This window comes from Eulemur rufifrons, chromosome 23 (genome assembly GCF_041146395.1).
Source record: "Eulemur rufifrons isolate Redbay chromosome 23, OSU_ERuf_1, whole genome shotgun sequence".
In the NCBI taxonomy this organism is placed as follows: Eukaryota; Metazoa; Chordata; class Mammalia; order Primates; family Lemuridae; genus Eulemur; species Eulemur rufifrons.
In genome coordinates, this window is record NC_091005.1 from 17652622 (window position 1) to 17671498 (window position 18877).

The window sequence follows — 18877 nt, forward strand, 5'->3', positions numbered from 1 at the left end:
ATGTATTTCTTTATATTCTGTGTCTATCAGGAGGTTACTATTTATATGAAAGAGTCTTATTGATTATTGAATATTTGTCATTTATTTTTTATTTGGCTCCAATAATTTTGACACAATGAAAAGTTTAATAGAATAATCTTTTTGTCTATAAAAGTCAACTGGTAGAGCTTGAGTCCCAGTTCAGCAATAACCTAAGTTGCATTATTCTCAAATGTGTAAAAGGTTTTTAATATAAAAAGGAAAAAAAAGCTTCAGATAAAATATTAAATCTCCTCTAGGGTAGGTTGTTTGCTTTCATGTTCTGTTGAAGTGATGCTTTTTGATGGCTTAGCTAAATTATGGGCTTTGGAGTCAGAAAAGCCTGGAATTAAATCCTTGTTCTGCCACTTTCTAACTGTGTGACTTTAGGCACATAACCTCTATAATTTTCATTTTCCTCAGTTGTAAAGTGGGTCCAAAAATAACTACTTCACAGGGTTGATGCAAATATTAAAGCTACCTAATACATTTTTGCTGTGTCTGACACCGAGCCACAAACTTTGATGTTGAAGACATTTAAATTGATAACATAGACCTCATCCACTATTTGCTATGGTCTGAATGTTTGTGTCCCTGCCAAACTTCATACATTGAAATCTTAACCCCTAAGGAGATGGTATTAGGAAGTGGGACTTTTGGGGAGGTGACTAGGTCAAGAGGAATCTCTTGGGAATGGGATTAGTTCCCTTATAAAAGAGGCCCAAAGAATCTTACTCACCCTTCCAAGATATGAGAACACAGCAAGAAGGTGGCATTCTGTAAACCAGGAAATTGGCCCTCACCAGACAGTGAATCTGCCAGCACCTTGATCTTGAACTTCTCAGCCTCCAGAACTGTAAGAAATAAATTTCTGTTGTTTATAAGCTGCTCAATTTATGACATTTTTTAATAGCAGACTTTTTAATAGTCCTAGAATGGACTAAGGCAATAGTTATTTCTCTCTTTGGAGGTTAGCCCTAATGAAATCTTCTAAAGTTTTTTCCCTCTCAGAAAAGTTTTGAGATAAAATAGGGCGTTAAAAAGGACAGGATTTATCCACAAATCCTGTTTCCAGAAGAATGTTTATTTATTTAAAAAAATTTTCTTAAAATTTCAGAATGTTATGGGGGTACAAATGTTTCGATTACACGGGTTGCTTATGTTCTGCTTGAGTCAAAGTTGTAAGTGTGCCCATCACCCAGATAGTGTACATTGTACCCATTAGGACAGGATTTATGTACAAACCAGAAGAATGTTTAAAGAGTGAGCTGAAGACTAAAAGCACAGAATTAGCACAACATGGATTAGAAATGCAAATTCCAGGGTCCCGCTTGCAGATTTAGTGCATGAGATACAGAACCCAGAAATGTGCGTTTTTCAAAAGCACTTCAAGTCATTCTGACATACACTAAAGTTCAGAATGTTTTAAAAGGAAGACATAAATGTTCATGTAATAAAATTGTTACATTTTTAAAGCGAGAAAGAAACATTTAAATTCATGCATTCCTTTATGAACTGTTATGGTAAAAAAAAAAAAATTCTTCATAGCAAATTGAGGAAAGTTTCCTAGACAAAGGAATAAATTTGAAACCTGATAACATGCATGAAGAAAATAAAATAGGAAGATATGATATGGGGGGTGCCATGTACACTACTTTAGAAACTGTGATCCAAAAGGGCCTGTCATAGGGGGTAAGAGTTAAGCAAAGCCCTGAAATGATAAGAGGAGCTGATTGTGCAAAGATCTGGGGGAAGAACATTCAGAGCAGAATCAACTGTTGGTGCAGAGGCCCCTAAGCAGGACCCAGCTTGGCTTGTTCAAGGAGGTCCAGTGTGGTTCAAGCATAACGGAGGATGGTTGCCAAAGACTGTGTTTGGATAAAGAGTCTGTATTTTGTTCTCAGGGGTAAAGAAAGTGATGGGGCTGCTATAGTTTATTCTATTTTAGAAAGCATACTGTGTGTTCAGAGTGGAAGATATTGGAAGTGGGGGTGGAGGTGCTAGTGGTAGGGAAAAAAGAATAAAAAAGACTAGGAAAAGGCTATCAAGGTAGTTCTGGTGAGAGATCTTTGTCGAACTGGGGGGTCGTAGTTGAGATGAAGAGAGATGCCCAGATTTGGGGTATAATTTGGAGGTGCCATCACAGATGTGCCTGTGGTGTCTGAGCCTGCAAACTGGGTGTATAGGGTACTGGTGGGTTGGGTGGGGGCAGAAGACAGAGGATTGATTGATAAGGGGAATCAAATTAATTTGACCATAAAACACCTGATATATTTTTTTAATGCTCTAGAAAATATTTTGGTAAATGCTAGTGAAGGGATGTGAGTAAATTAGAAAGATAGGCAGGTCAATGAACAGATTCCCTGGGTACTGGTGTTCCTAATGTGTTTGACTTTACCTTGTGTAATCTATATGAGGTTGACCCTATTTGTTGATCCAGTCATGGTAAAGGGACCTATCATGATTCTGCCTGTGTAGTAGCATCATCTCTTATTTTGAAAGAAAGATGTAGAGAAGGAGAGAAGAAGGAATAGGAGGAAGAGGAGGAGGAGGAGGAGGAGGAGGAGTAAAAAATATGACATGTAAATTATTGAGAACAACTTCTCCTTCATGCTGACCTCTCCATATATAAAGTCTCACAGTGTGTTGTGTAGGAGAAAATAAAAGCTGCTTAGAAGTTTGGTGCTGTAGTTATGTTTTGCAGGTGAGCTATGTATTAGGAAGATGTATTCTGATATTGCAGAAGAAACATAGCTTCTGCTTTTACTGTGTAATGGTTTTGCAAACACTAGAGGTTTTATTTCCCCCTTTCTGACCTTAAATTTCCTCATCTGCAATTTGACTGTACTAGTTTAGCATCATTCCCAAGCTCTCTCTAACTTTCAAGTTCTAAAGTCTATAAGTCTAATTACAGGTCTTCCTAAATTATTATTGTTTCCAATTCCCCGTAACAATTTTGAACGTGTGTATCTGGCAGTGTACTTATGAAGTTTAACAACCTGTTATCAGAGTGTAGTTTCAACTAGAATGTTGGGTGATACTTTTCTTTATGTTAACAAATGAGATAAAAAGATGAAACAACTGAAACGTGTCATAACTTTACCTATTCATCAATGATGTGAGAAACTTCTTCAATGACTCAGATAATAGTTTTTCAACACTGGAAGAATATTTTCTCAATATTTTTGTGCTATTCACAATGTTAATAGCCACAGATATGGCACACTTTTAAGTTTAATCTGTGCTTTACAGAGCAATCTTTATTGAGGGTATCGTAGTTGAAAGTTGGTTTAATGGGATGGTGGAATTTAAACTACTCTTAATAAAAAGAAAAGTTTAGACAGCAGTAACTTCTGTGAATGGAGAGACATTATGACTTAACTGTTGATGTGATTTTCTTAAAGAAGGTAGTACTTTTATGGTATAAAAGCAAATCATACATTGCTCATAGACATTATAGGTGACAAATCGAAACAGATATTCTCCAGATACATTGATTTCCTTCTTTCCCTTTTGTTCTAGGGTTTTTCAGGAAATGCAAATGCAGACAGTGTTGTGTACTATAGACTCCAGCCTTCTATCAAAGCCAGATTTCTGCGCTTCATCCCTTTAGAATGGAACCCCAAGGGCAGAATTGGAATGCGAATCGAGGTGTTTGGATGTGCATATAGTAAGTGTTTGTTTATCCAACACACTGACAGATATCAAAGGAGATGTTTTAGGAGCCAAACTGCAAACTGAAATTGACTTTTTAGCTATGTAAAGAGATACAAAAACAAGAATAATTTTTGCAAAAAGCTTTTATTTGGTGCCTACACATGCCAATATTGACTTCAGCATTCAACTCTAACATTTTATTATAATTCAGAAATAGAAGCACTTTATAGATAGTTAGACATAGAGACAGATACATATTTATAGACATATCTTAATGCATTTATTCAAATCTAAAATTATTGACTATATCCTAACTTTCAAATATTAGAGGTTTCACAGAGCTTTCACCCTATGGGTTACATTTAATGATGTTTCATTTAGGCACCTTGAATTTAATAAAAGAGACAGTGTTCCATTTAATATAACTAGTCATCTGTTATGAAATAAAAAAAATGTTTTTCTCTAGCCTAAAAATAATATGCCATGTAGTTCACTTTTAAGCATGCTATGCTTTCAGCTTAAATTAATAGAAAAGGTGAAGACCTCTGCTAGAATATAGAATGTATTTGAAATAAAAAGATAGAAACCATAGATTTCACTTAGTCTCCTCTTAATGAGGCATTTTGTTATACCTTATTGTGGGGAAGGGACCTAAGAGTTATTGATAGTCTGCCTCAAGCCACATCATCCTGTTAGATACTCTTTTATTTTATTATAGAACAATGAGTTAGTTAATGTGATCTACAATTATCAGATGAATAGTCTAAGGTTTGGAGAGACTGAGTAATTTGCCCAGGGCCTCACAACCTAGTACATGGAAAAATCTGGGAAGAAACCTAAGATGGTTCAATTTTCACTACATCATTTTTCCTCTAGTAAACATTTATTTTTTTCACCACTAAAGCTTTTTTTTCCACATGTAATCTGTCACTTTGTGATGTGAGCCTGTTAGGTTCTGGTTCACTTTATTTACATAAAAGGAAAGCTATGTCATGAAGAGATTGAGTGACTTGTTGAAGCTGTGTAGACTGTGCCAACCAGAGAGACCACATCCTACAGATTGTACAGGTCTCCTCGTATATTTAGCGATGTTTCCAGTACCCATCTCCACCATCAAACATAATCAACAAACTTGTTCCCTACAGGCCTATAGAATAATAAAAGTATTAATATAACATTAATAGCAATAATAGCAACAGCACTAATATTAATATTGATAGCCTTAATTTCTACAACTCTAGAAATAGGAAATTTTGCTTGTGTGCTTAGTATGTGTGCTATACCAAGCAGTTTATGATTCCTCAAAATAGTCCAGATGAGTATTAGTTGCTAACTACTCCATTTCCCCACTTGTAAATGAGAAAGCTAAAGCTTACAGAGGTTGACTTGCTGGGGCCACCCAAGTAGCAGGAAGCAGAGCTGGGTTTGCAGCCAGGTCTGCCAAACTCCAGAACTCAAGCCCACGCTCACGCTCCCTCCAGCTGTTGGATCGCTGAGATGAGTCCGTGGGCAGCTTACCTCTCACCATCTGCCCAGTTTAACTGCCGGCTTTCTTGGCCTCAACAATCCAGCTTAGCTGCTCTGCGTTAGCTGCTAGCTTCATAATTATCACATTTGAATAAATCATCCTTTAAAAAAATCCTACTCCAATTAAGATATTGGAAACTAGAACCTGGACGGTCAATCTTATTTGACTTTGGATCATAGAGTTTAGCAAAACTCATGCCATATGATGGACAATGAGATTGAAATGCATTCAGTTTGGATGTAGACTCAATATTAGCTTAATGAGACTATTGACGCTGTTTTGCCGAAACTAAAGTGCCAGTTGTAATGTCCATGTGGTAGTGACTGCTGTGGTGCAGGTTCCTTTGAGTTCTCTTCTGCCATGTGACTAATGACAACTCAAATCTCCACTGCTTTTTTTGATCTGCCACTTTGTGGAACATTCTTTTTGCCTTGACTTCATTTGCTGTCTTTCGGGTAAGCACCCTGTCAGTCTTCTTTCCATATGGACCCATAATTGAAGTAGCAGTACTGGAAGCTAAAATGATCTTAAACTCAAACTTAAACACATATAATAAAATGGTATGACTGGAGTCAATGTAAAATGATGGTTGTATAATTTTAAATTACTATTAAAAGAGAAAAAGTAATAAACTTAATAGAAAAAATATTCTCACAGATAACCAGAAAATATCCCAAGAATGGGTGGGGTATCAGTACCAGATGGGAATGTATTTGATCAAATTAACTTTAATCCCTCAATTACACCAAAGTCACACTCACATTCTCCTCTTCTACTCTTATTCATAGCATCTGCCTTGAAAAATAATAATTTGTTAAAGCATGATACCATATAGCCATCACTTATTGAACAGTTCATATGAACAGGGACTACAAAGAATAGGCATTTTCCGATTGAGTCCTAAAAATACAATGAAGCAGTTCCACGAATAATGCCGTTTTATGCAGGAGTCAGAAGAGACAAGTGGAATTGTCTACCGAATGAGCCATACAGCTTGCTCTGAGTTGCTTAGCACAGAAATAGCTGGGACCACTGGCTTTCCCACCCTCTGAAGGAAGAGCTGCAGTTTCTATCAGCATAAGCTGCAAGCGTTTGTCCACAACTCTCTTGAGTAGCAGAGATCCCCTTGCTACTCCCTTGAGAAGCAAAGATCTGACTGAATTTTTAACAGATGCACAAGGCCATTCTCTCAATCCCTATAAAAAGGGAAAGTGGTGTGTGGGGATGGCAGAGTCTCTTTCTTGGATCATAGCCACAGGACATCCACACCCAATGAAGTAGGTCTCTCTCAAGCCTGAGGAAGTCCTGGGGGTTTCCACGCAACCCACCAGTCTCTCCTGTCTGTATCTTCCCACCTGCAACAAGTTAATGTGACTCTTAGGTGGGCTTTGCCTGAACCATTAACTCAAGTGGTACACATCAGAGTGGTGCTTCATATCTCCTGGCATGGAAGAAAGTGAATCTTAGAGAAATTAGAAAGTTTATCTAGGATTACACGCCCTGTGTTAGATCTAGGGTTTAAAATTAGATCCACCACTTTCCAAAGCCAGTGCTCTTGACGACTACATGAATGATACATGTATTCGCCTTTTAAGTATTTATTTGGTACTTGATAAAAGAGAACTCTACCAGGTATTGGGTATAGGGAGAAATTCTAAAATAATATATATTTTCTTTATAAAGATGGGCATGTGCAAGGTTGGAAAAATTGTACAAACTAAATGCAAAATATTGTAGCATGAGTGTAGGATGTGAGGGATAACGCGATTGATAAATTGAGTTTAGTATAAGAAAGTTTGTAACAGTAGGTTTTGAAACTAACATGCAGATAATCCAAGTAGAAGTGGTGGAGCCCAGTCAAGTACAAGACAGAGGATGGGTGCAACGGTCAGTTCCTATTCAAGTATGATCATTCAGACTGAAATGAGGGGTATAATTGGAGGGTTAAATCTGGAAACAGCAGCTCATTAGGAGGTTTTTGTTATTGTTTGTGCAAGTCGTAGTGGAGCCCCAAACTACAGAACAGCAATCAGTAAAGTGGGAGGTAGGCAGATTTGAATCATTCTAAGGATACTGAATCAAGAGATCTTAGTCACTGTGTGTCAGGGGACTCTGAGTTATCATATTTGAACAACCATATGGAAGATGGTATCATTTACTGGGGTGGGGCCCTGGAGAATAAATAGGTTCTGGAAGGGAGCAAAAGAGATAATTCATTCCATTGTTGACTCATTAAGTTCAAGTGCCTTTGAAATATGGAAGGCTGGAACTCCAAGGGCTCTGCGTTGAAGACAATAGAATGAAAACTTATATAAGGATCATTATTATTAGTAAATCATGAAGCGTTCCTCTTATTGTACCACTATTAATAATAAAAGTATAAAGTGCTATGTTTGAACAACTACTCACATCTTGAAAATCGGCAGTGCATTTCTGCCATAATAAAAGCAGGTCTTTTATTCTATTTTTCAGGTAGTATAAACATTTTTACAGCAGGTGCCCCTTGTGCCTAATACATGTGTTTGCTGAAGTTATAAATGCAAGCCAGTCTCGTGAATATTGCAGAAAAGTGGCCATTGTGAGAACCACACATAATTTTATTTATTGCCCTCCACCCCAGTGAGTTAGAGCAATAACTTGTTATGAAGGGAACATCAAGTGAATGGAAAATCCATATCAAAAAGCATGTTCTACTTTTATGTCAGTAAACTTGAAGTTGTTTCCTGAGTAATGAGAGAAATAGAAGGTAAATTTTATGGGATCAAAGAGAAAGTATAAATTTCAGATATCTTGGCCATAGCGGCTGTGAACATGTTTATAAATCCAGAGAAGAGATGTACGGAAAGAAATACCTGGTAGAAGAAAGAAAGGGAAAGAAAATGTTTGATGATAAAGAAATAGTACTCTACTGAATGTCTCAAAGAAAAGTAAACAAAGGTGTAAGTAAGAGTAGGGGAAGAAAAATAACTGGGTGACAGTGAATGTATCTTAGATGCCCTCAGGAAGTGGCCGTTAAACCACAGGAGATAATGTTCTTTAATTGCAGATGAATTGCTGAGGCAATTGTCCTTAGTATAATTTGTAAATTCCTTTTCTCTAGTTACTGTATAAACACCCTCATTTTGCAATCCACGGATGATCATCTCTTCGTCATCCTCTACAGAATAAGCACATCCAACTGTCAAGCCAAACTGAACTAATTCCAGTTTCTTTGACATGCCATGATTTCATGATTTTTCTAACCTTAGGGTATTTGCATGAAGCCTATGGCAATCATCACATATCCAGCCTTCATTCCTTTGTCTAGATAACTCTCTTACTCATTCTCTTTTCTCCACATAGAAATCGCTGGTTTTGACAACTTCCCTGATACCCCACATTCAGATCAGGGATGTTCCCACCCACTTGTAGAACAACCTTTCTTCTCCTAATCACAGCACCCCCTCATTATACTGGGTTGCAACCAGATGTCCTTTTTCTGTCATTAGTCTTCTTTCTGGACAGATGAATGAATGAATGGTGAGCCTTGATGAGCCTCAGGAATGCCTTCCCCGTCATCCTAGTGGCATTTTCAACCTGTTAAAGATCAGGAATAGGGCACAGGGGAAACTGAGTGAGAAGATTGGACAATAGTAAATGCATAGAAGTATCAAACTATTGTGTTTAATTGCTTAATTGCAGACCATTTAAGAGAAAATTGTGGGTTGTATTTAAAAATGGGATATGTCAATAATTATAAAACTCACGTTAACTTCTTGAAAATAAGAATGTACATTTTATAATGTAAAAAAATACGACAAGTTGAAATTGCATGTTACCATAAGTAGATTTTAGTTTAGAAAACATATCAATAAGAGATATAAGTAGCATTAGAAGCATGGATATTCACCTGGGTGAGGAAAAAAAAACACTGCAAGAATGCTTAATAAAAGTTTGTCCATTCAGGATACTGATCTCTCATAGTACATATCTGGTTAGGGGGAAAAAATGAGGAGCAGTAGATTTGTCAGATTTACCATAAAGAATAGTTATAATTGAATTCTATATCTATTTACTGAGCAAATCCCACATGTTAACTGCTAGAAACTTGACTGAAGTGAATTAGATAGTTCCTGCATTCAGATCATTTATCAGCTAATACAGTAGCTGAGGAATCCTATTTTATGTCAAACTTGAAAAAGAATATAGATTCTGCTTGGCCTAAAATCTAAGAGGATACATTCTCTAATTCTTTGCAAAATTTATAGTCTTAAGATTCTAATTTGATGATAAGCGGAGTTCTATTAAAATTAAAATAAGATTAGCTATTATAATACTGGAAAACAAGGAAACTATGAAAACCCATCAGGGTCATGTCAAAAGAATTCAGGGCCAACTGAGGAGACTTTTACCAATCAAGAAAATGGAAATGTTTTAGCATCAATAAGGATAAAAAATGCCATGTTTTGAAACTAATTAAATATGTTTAGGTGAATGGGTTCATGATGATAATAATAATAAAAAAAATTAAAAGCCCCATTGGTAACATGTAAGAGACATTAAGGATCCACCTCCTCATTTAGAAAACAAATAAATGAAGAGAGAACATGGAGCATTTATCCCGCTTTTCCTGTGTAATCTGTACCTCAAGGTAATCAAGTAGAAGAGAAGAAAGAATTTCTCTTTAAAGAAGTATTTCACATAATAAATAAAAAGAAATAATAGAATTAGAATATGTTTATTTTGCCCCCCTAAATAAATGAATGGATCAAAGTAACTATCAAAGTTCACAAAAAGATTTGCTTTTCGGTATCAGTTATGGCAGGGTAGCCTTTACTGGACTAACCTGCTGCCCATAAAAATTATAAGTGCTGGATAAAATATATTTGAAAAAACCTGCTTCAGAGATCTAAAGTTCAACTCAAAAATACGCAGACACTTGAGAGGACTTGATTATTGAAAAAAGAAGAGCCAACTCCAGGAGATCGACATCTAACTTGCCTTTTCCTAAGGATAAGCAAAATGTAGCTAGAGTTTATGAGGCCGAGGGGGGACAGAGGTCAGAGTTCAAGGTTGCCAGAGTGGCTAGAAATGGAAGAAGAAATATTTATTTATTTTATTTCATCTTATTATGGGGGATACAGAATTTCAGGTTACATATGTTGCCCATGTACCGCCTGTCCCCCCAAGTCAAAGCTCCAGGAGTGTCTGTTCCCCAGACAGTGCGCATTGTACTCATCATGTAGGTATATATCCCTCCCCTCCTCGCATCCCCCCCTCCCTGAGTCAGCACCTTCAAGCATGACCATTCCCCAAACGGTGTGCAATGCACTCATCATGTAGGCATACACCCATCCCCTCCCCCCTACCCCCACCTCAGTCTGATATCCGATTGGTATCATTCCCTGATGTGAATTTAGGTGATGATCAGGGAAACCAATTTTCTGGTGAGTACATGTGATGCTTGTTTTTCCATTCTTGGGATACTTCACTTAATATAATGGGTTCCAACTCTCTCCAGGAGAACCATAGAAATGTCGTGTCTCTGTTATTTCTTATAGCTGAGTAATATTCCATGGTATACATATACGACAGTTTACTAGTCCATTCATGTATTGATGGGCATTTGGGTTGTTTCCACATCTTTGCAATTGTGAATTGTGCTGCTATAAACATTCGGGTACATGTGTCTTTGTTACAGAATGACCTTTTTTCCTTTGGGTATATGCCCAATAATGGGATTGCTGGATCAAATGGTAGGTCTACTTGAATCTGTTTAAGATATCTCCATAATGCTTTCCACAGGAGTTGCATTAGTTTGCAGTCCCACCAGCAGTGTATGAGTGTTCCTGTCTCTCCACATCCATGCCAACATGTGTTGTTTTGGGATTTTTTGATAAAGGCCATTCTCACTGGAGTTAAGTCATATCTCATTGTGGTTTTGATTTGCATTTCCCTAATGATTAGGGATGCTGAGCATTTTTTCATATGTTTGTTAGCCATTCTTATATCTTCTTTTGAGAAATTTCTCTTCATGTCATTTGCCCACTTTTTGATAGGGTTGTTTGATTTTTTCTTGCTGATTTTCCTGAGTTCTAAATAGATCCTTGTTATTAGTCCTTTATCTGACGTGTAGTATGGAAGAGGCAATATTTAAAAGGAGGAGGTCAGAGAGGGAGGGCCCCGCATCCTGCAAACACATTCCCCCCTCAAATCCTTGGCCGATTCCTGGACTTCAGTGCTCAAGATGAGACACCAGGGGCTTAGGAGAAAAGCAGGAGCCGGGAGTTGAAAAGTCTAAAGATTTCAGCATCTACCCAGTGCTGGCAAGACCACCTTTGGAGCTCCAGTGCTGCCATTGTAGAGGGATTTGTTAAACACCTTGGGCTTTCAATGAAATGTCACAAGGGCATTGCCTTGGAAGTAAAGGCTATACCTGAGGACCAATTGTTATATCCTAGGACTCAGGACAAAACCAAAATAGAATTGTCCTGAAAAAACCTGGAACCGAGCCTTCACAAGGTCTACCTCCCTGTGGACCATGTCCATTTACTTCCTGCCCTCACCATTCATCCCTCAACAGCATTTCCCACTCTCCCAACCATATCCACTCTCTCCCGTATCCGTCCCCTCCCTTTTCCCACTTTCTCCTTTTTTCCTGACCCCCATTTACGCACTGGTCACCTACTCAGCTTAAATATCACTTCCTTAGAGATGTTGTCCCCCATCGCCAACCTAATTTAAATTGTTCTCTTCAAAACTCTCCTACAACCCTGTCCTTTCCTTTCATGCTCCCTTTACAGTTTGTAAAGATATCTGTCCATACAGCAGGATTTGCTAGACGTCTTTTCCTTCAGATTAGAGGATCCGTGAAGACAGATGTATTTGCTGTTACAACACCAGCTCCCACTGTAGCATTTGGCACAGTCAGTGTTCAATAACTCTTTGTTATGTGGGTGAATCAAGAAAAAAATCTGATTAGCCATGATGCAAACTGAATAATAAATATGTAAAAATTATAAATGTATTGCATTTGCACAGCAGCAATTGCTCAAAGGAGAGACATCTTTGAAATAAACATATGAGATTCCAAATGTTGATATTATAAAAATGATAATAATACCATACAGAATAATAAATGTCAAGGCATTTTGATACTTGTGTTCGATCCCTGCAGCATACTTGTGTTGGATGAGAGGCTGGAATTATTCTCCACATATTTCACATGACGAAACTGAGAATCAGCGTTTAAGTTACTTCCGTGACATTATCAAAGTTACAAATAAGTATTAGAGATGGAAATACAACTTACATCCTCCAATGATGCATTCAAGTGTCCTTGACATAGTAGATGTTACTAATTTTAAATCTATTTAAAAGGTTAATTTGGATTGATATTTAAGTGACGGTGATCGTGTCTGTTCTCATAACCTCCTGGCATGTTGTTGCTGACCTTAACTCAGTCTATTTAAAAGCACGATAGTAAAGTCACCTTTTCCCTGTGGTTTATACAGCACTTGATTTCTGTGCCTTCTTCCTTTTTACTGTATTAATTTTAGTTGTTTTAAACTTAAGAGTCCCTTAAATCATTCTGTGTTCTTTTATGCTACTATGCAAAAATAGTGCAACCTATTTCCTGTTGATTTCTTGAGCGCTTGGTCTCTCCCCTTTCTATTGCTGTAAAACCCCAGTTCAGTAATGCGGATCTCAAGTGCTCGTACATCATGCTGTCGCTTTAATATTTCACTACATGGTAGTTTAACAGTGACTCAGTCTGATTTGTGTTTCTTAGAAGTCAGAATTGGACCTCTGTTTAGTAATTCATGGGCAATACTTTTCAAATAAAGAAACAGTACAATCAGTGTTTAAGGCTGACTGGATGTTTAACTAGGAAGAGTTTGGTGTATAGCCCTTTTCTCCGGCTGATTAAAGATCTATATTATTGTTTTTCTCTGATCTTTGAGGGTAGCACTGTTGCTCTATTCATATTTTGGGGTGATTCCCGAAGACTTAATAGAACACTATAGTGTCCCTTTTATGACCTTCAAATAACGTTAGTCTTCTATTATTGAAAAGTTGGTTTTCCAGTTCATGAATTTTCTATTCCAGTTTTTTCTCTTTTAAGTTTTTCAGTCATCTGGCCTCATCAATATCTCCATGATTCATAGTTTAACTCACAGAACCAATTTATCCCTGAAACATCTTTCAGGGACAAATCTCTACTACCTTTACAACTTTCTGCAAGTACCACCCACAGGATAAATAAATAAAACATTCATTTTCCATGGTACAATTCAATATGCAGTGAGGTTATGTATTTTCAGAGAGTAGGCTTATGGAACTTACTTGTTCTTCCTGTCAGACAACCTTTCACGCTGTCGTCTGCCTCAGAATTTCTCAGGGACCTGTATTCCTGGGTTCCAGGTTAGAATTCCAGACATTCTGATTTGGTGGACATCAGGCCCAGCCCAGGATGTTACATGTTTATGGAGATACCACGAGATTATTCTCAATTGATTATAGTATAGCTGAACAATGGAGCTCAATTTAAGACATCATGTCCTTGGATATTTTTCTTAGTAATCCACTTGGCAGATGGGGAGGATATTGCATTTTCAAGTGACAACCCCTTAAAATTTGAGTAGCCTCAAACTTCTGGAGAAGGCATAGGATGCAGGGGTAAGGGACAGATAACAGGTAAAGTGGATTATTTTACAATAAGCAGAGTGTTTGCATGTGAAATATGCAGAAACAGAAGAACGGTTTGCTGCTCAAGAGGGTAAAGCATTTCTGCAATTTAGTTGACACCCTTTGCAGAGGCTGAAGCGGATCGACTCCTTCTCCTGCACATATTAGAAATCACTTGGGGCCCAGCCCTGATACAGAAGGGAAACTCTCAGCACAGGCATGAATAATCGCATCTCAAGGATGTGTGTCTTCTCCAATTGACTGTAAACTCTTTAGCAAAAACAGAAAGAGTTCTTTGTTTTTATGCATTGCTGTGTCTTCCAGTGTGCTCACAGAGAGCTCTCCATAAATTTGTGCTATAGGCAGAAGGGAAGAAGACACATTTTAGCAATACTACTTCCAACACAACTCCCTGAAATGTATTTGAATATTTTCTGTTGCAAAGCTCTTAATTCTAAGGGAGATTGTATTTCTGCATTGTGTAAATAAAGCAGACCATACCCGGGGTCACAGGGAGAATTGATATGGTAGTAGGGCCTGCAATCTCTGTGACGCTCTTCTTTCCTTGAATCTTCTCTAAATGAGAAGATTTGAGATGGAGGTATTCACTGAGGAGGAATCAGGTCACATATGATGGCTGTGGTGAGTCAGCTCAGGCGGGAGCTGACAGACAGAGAAAAAGCCACAGAACCCACAGATGGCCTCGAAATCATTCTTGCTGCATAACCTGACAATGACATTGATAATTAAGGGTTTCTTGTGTACCTCAGAAATTCATTATTTTTTAAAGAGTCATAAATAAACCAAATGTATTTATTAAACTGTTTTTTCTGTACCTCTTTTCCTGCCCAATATTCTAATAATAAATAATAGTATTAGCATTAGTAGTTGCTAATATTTATTGATTGCTAATTATGTGCAAGCTTCTAAAAATTATGCAGATATGCATTTATACAACAATCCTATGAAGACTTATTATTCTCATTTTATAGATGAGGAAACAGAAACAAAGGTTAAATAACTGGGCTGTGATAGAATAATGCCCCACCAAAGGTCTTAGTCCCTGAAACCTGGAAATGTGTTTAAACTGTAAACATGTTTATTTACACTATAAACATGTAAAGGCACTTTGCAGTTGTAATTCAGGATCCTGTGATGGGGAGATTATTCTGGCTTATCCAGGTGGACTCAATGTAATTATAAAAATCCTTGTAGGAAGGAAGTGGGAGGAGGATCAGAGTCAGAGGAGATGTGACCATGAATGCAGAAATGAGATAGAGAGAGGGCCAGAGATATTTGAAGATGCTATGACTCTGCTCACATGGAGAAAGGTATCATGAGCTAAGTGGTCTCTAGAGGGTAGAACAGGCAAAGAAAGGGATTATTTTTTAGGGACTTCAGAAGGAAAGCAGCTCCTGCCAACACTTTGATTTTAGGACTCCTGGATTCCAGGATTGTAACATAAAAAATCTGTGATGTTTTTAAGTGAGTATGTTTAGAGTTACTTATTACAGCAATAATAGGAAACTGTCTTCGTCCCTTCTATGTTGCTAAAACAGAATACCTGAGGCTGGGTAATTGATTGAAAAAAGAGATTTATTGAGCTGGTGGTTCTGCAGGCTGGGAACTTCAAGAAGCACAGTGTCTGCATCTGGTGGGCTCCTGGGGAGGGCTTTTGTGTTGGGTCAACACCTGGTGGAGAACGTTAAAGGGGAAGCAGACACGAGTAGGTGCAGCCTGCTTTATTACAACCTACTTTGTCTCTCGGAAACTAGTCCATTCCCATGAGAATTAATCCAGACCATTAAAGACAGGGAGAACTCACTCATGACCAAGAGAAGAGTAACCAGCCATTCATGAGGGACGTGCCCCCAAGACCCAAACACCTCCCACCAGGACCCACCTCCAAACACCGCCACTTTGGGGATCAAATTTCAGCATGAGTTTGAGCAGAGACAAAGGACATCCAAACCACAGTAGAAACTAATCCATTTGCCCAAGGTAGAGTGAAGATTCAAACCCACACAGACTAGTTGCCTTAACCACTAGGCTAAACTATAATATATATTATTACAAATGACCAAAAAGGGGGCTAGACTAAAAAGAGAAAAATGTGTCAGAACAATTTGCCACTTGTTACTGGAAAATTGGAGTTCATGCCCTCCCCATGGTGAGCCAGGGTATGACAGAGCCACATTATTAGTCTCAATAATCCAATCATTAAAATATGACCTTGGTTAATAAACATACTCATGAACAAATAATGCAATTAGAAAAATAATTCTTCCTTTCAGTCGATCAGTAAGTCTCCTCCTACATCTTTGGACTATAGGTCTTTTACTGTTACAAGCTTTGTTAACTTCAGATTTCTCATTTTTCCTGTACTCAATTCTCTGATACCTCTGCTTTTCCTATTTATACAACTCAACTCTGTATAAAATATTCTTTTCCCAAAGGTATTTGACAAAAGATAGGAATAAATATGATATTGACTATTAATTGAAATATTAATGTTATTTTATATGCTTAATTTAATGTTTCTAAACATTGAGTTGGATTAATTTTATTAATTCTGTTCACTCATATTAGATCTTTTACAGATTAGTTTTGATATAAAAATGTTGCTATGAATCACCTTTTTTTTTATGAGAATGTGTTAGTGTTGGCAGTGCTTTTTTAAGACTTTTTTAAGACTTCAAAAATCTGAGAATCTTTGTCGAATATCAAAAATAAATTTGCCCTGAGCATTATGGGCGATAGCTAAGACTTGAAATATTGCTTTCCTGGTCATATCATGTGAAGTTCAAGTGTAGTTTTTAAGTTAGTAATATTAAAGTAAAATTTTCAAAAGCATAAAAACAATACTCATTCAAATATAGAATATGCACATATCAAAGATGTATTTAATTCATTAACGAAGGAATCAGAAGGATGGTAAAGCTAGCTCAAAGAAAATTCAAGAGACTCAGTATATATAGGAATCCAAGAAAGAATGTTGGAATAATATTACTAGGTAATTACACAAGTGTTACTGTCTAAAAGGGCAGTAAACCATAACCATTGGGGATAGATTTTCTACCAGGCAGAAGTCATTTGCATCTCTGCTGGGCAAAAATATACAAATTAAAATGTAGCTTTACAGAATCTGACCTTAATCAATAATAAATAGTAAGATCAGTATTTATCAGTTCACCTAGAATGAAATAATCTTTACCTGTTAGGAAATGCTCCAGTATGACATTGAGAAGATGAGAAGTTATTTCTTTGCTTTATTTCTAGTTTTTCCGATTTTTTTTGGACAGTGGTAAGATCACTTTCAAGAGAGACCATATACTTGTTTCCCCGACCAGCAGCCTTGGAGAGCTAGATGTTGATGATATATAGAATTCAAATGCTCTCTGTCTCTCTTGCTCTCAAAAGATTTTTTTCAGGTTTTTATATCATTAACTTTATGCATCATAACTCAGTATTTTGTGATTACTGTTTAAAATTGTATGTTTTTATATATTGATGTGTTTGTGCAAATAACTCTTTATAAAAGTGACCTTTACAAAGTAAGCAATCATAAGTGAGTATTCTATCCAAAAATAATACTGTTAAGAATCATCCAGAATTTTTTTTTATTTTATGAGAATCCATATCTATATATTATGTGTATGTTACTTGAAGTTTTCCTGTACTGATAATGTACTCATATTCTGAATTACACTTAGCATTTTTTCCCTGACGGGTATTGTTTACATACACATGAAATCTATGATGTGATTTGAGCCCGTTGGTCAGTTCCTCTCCTTCTGCGCTTTCTTCCTTTCAGGGCTGTTTTTTCAAGGTGAGCCCATCTCATTCCTACTTCTGAGCATCAAATTATTTCCTGTCACTGTAGTTTCTCAGCAATTCTGAGAGATTTCTTTTATGACAGTGAAAGGGGCAGTGTTGGGAAAATGTCTAGGCCTCTCAAATGCAATATTCCAGGAGTAATTCTAGTTTATGGGGACGAGTTTTCAGACTTGAAGACTGCAGAGTCTTGGCAGAATTACTGGTTAGGATCTCGCTTTACCTCAGGTTTCTAGACCAGAGAACTGAGAGCCCTCTCTCAACGATCTTAAGTGATGCCAGCCTTCTGTTACTCTTGATCAGAATGCCTGTTACAATCTGTAATAATTTTGTGAACTTATTTGTTCACTTGCTAAATATTGTCTGTCTTCACTAAATATATGCACCATGAGGGCAGGGGCCATGTCTGTGTTGAAGAATCTCTTACCCCGGCATCTGGCACAATGCCTCAGACATGATGGGCTAAATACATTTTTATTGGATGAATTCATTGAATTGCATAGTTGTGTACCTGTGAAGCAAGTAGGCAGTAGATAAAAGTGAGAAGAAAATGGCAAGTGCCCTCAGTTTAAGAGATAAAACGGTAAGCCACTGCTTTAGGCATCAATTGTCTTATATGTTTTTCACTATCTTATTTTGCTGATTGAAATATTCTAGGCACAAAAGCTTTAGGTGCCACAGAAGATGAATGTGACCATTATAATGTAATAATAACAATAGTGGAAAAGAGAAAAAAAAAAAAAGAACTAGTAGGCTAAAGTAACACAGGCTAAACCTGTAATGGGAAAAAATTCTCTTGGTAGCTAATTCCAAAAATAGTCTTTATCTAAAATAAAATCATTACTATCATAGTTGCCTTTAAGCGATACATTAACTCAGAGATAACTGCATTGCTCCAAATGTGTCAGCATTTAAAGTCCGTCTTATTGGAATTTTTCTTAATTTATTGTAATCTAATAAGCATAGGACACACATTATTTGTATTTGACACAGTTATGTTTTTACCATGCACATTCATTCAGCTATATAACAAGGAATAATTGTTCAGTTAACATTATTCTTTGTGCAGAATGCAATGTTTATTCATATGCGCTTGGTGAATGAATTCTTTATAAGCACATTAGCAAAATATGAAAAAAATAAAACCTCTGAATTTTGAAAAGATAGCTGCAT

General features: G+C 37.0%; 1 protein-coding gene across 8 annotated transcripts in view; it reads left to right on the plus strand.

Annotated features, from left to right (window-relative positions):
- The window catches only part of CNTNAP4 (contactin associated protein family member 4), a 237728-nt gene that overhangs the window by 113604 nt on the left and 105247 nt on the right, over positions 1–18877 (plus strand). For all 8 annotated transcript variants that reach the window (XM_069456618.1, XM_069456620.1, XM_069456623.1 and 5 more), the window contains one exon: positions 3541–3688. In XM_069456618.1, coding sequence (XP_069312719.1) covers positions 3541–3688 — 148 coding nt within the window. The remainder of the gene's footprint in view (positions 1–3540; positions 3689–18877) is intronic.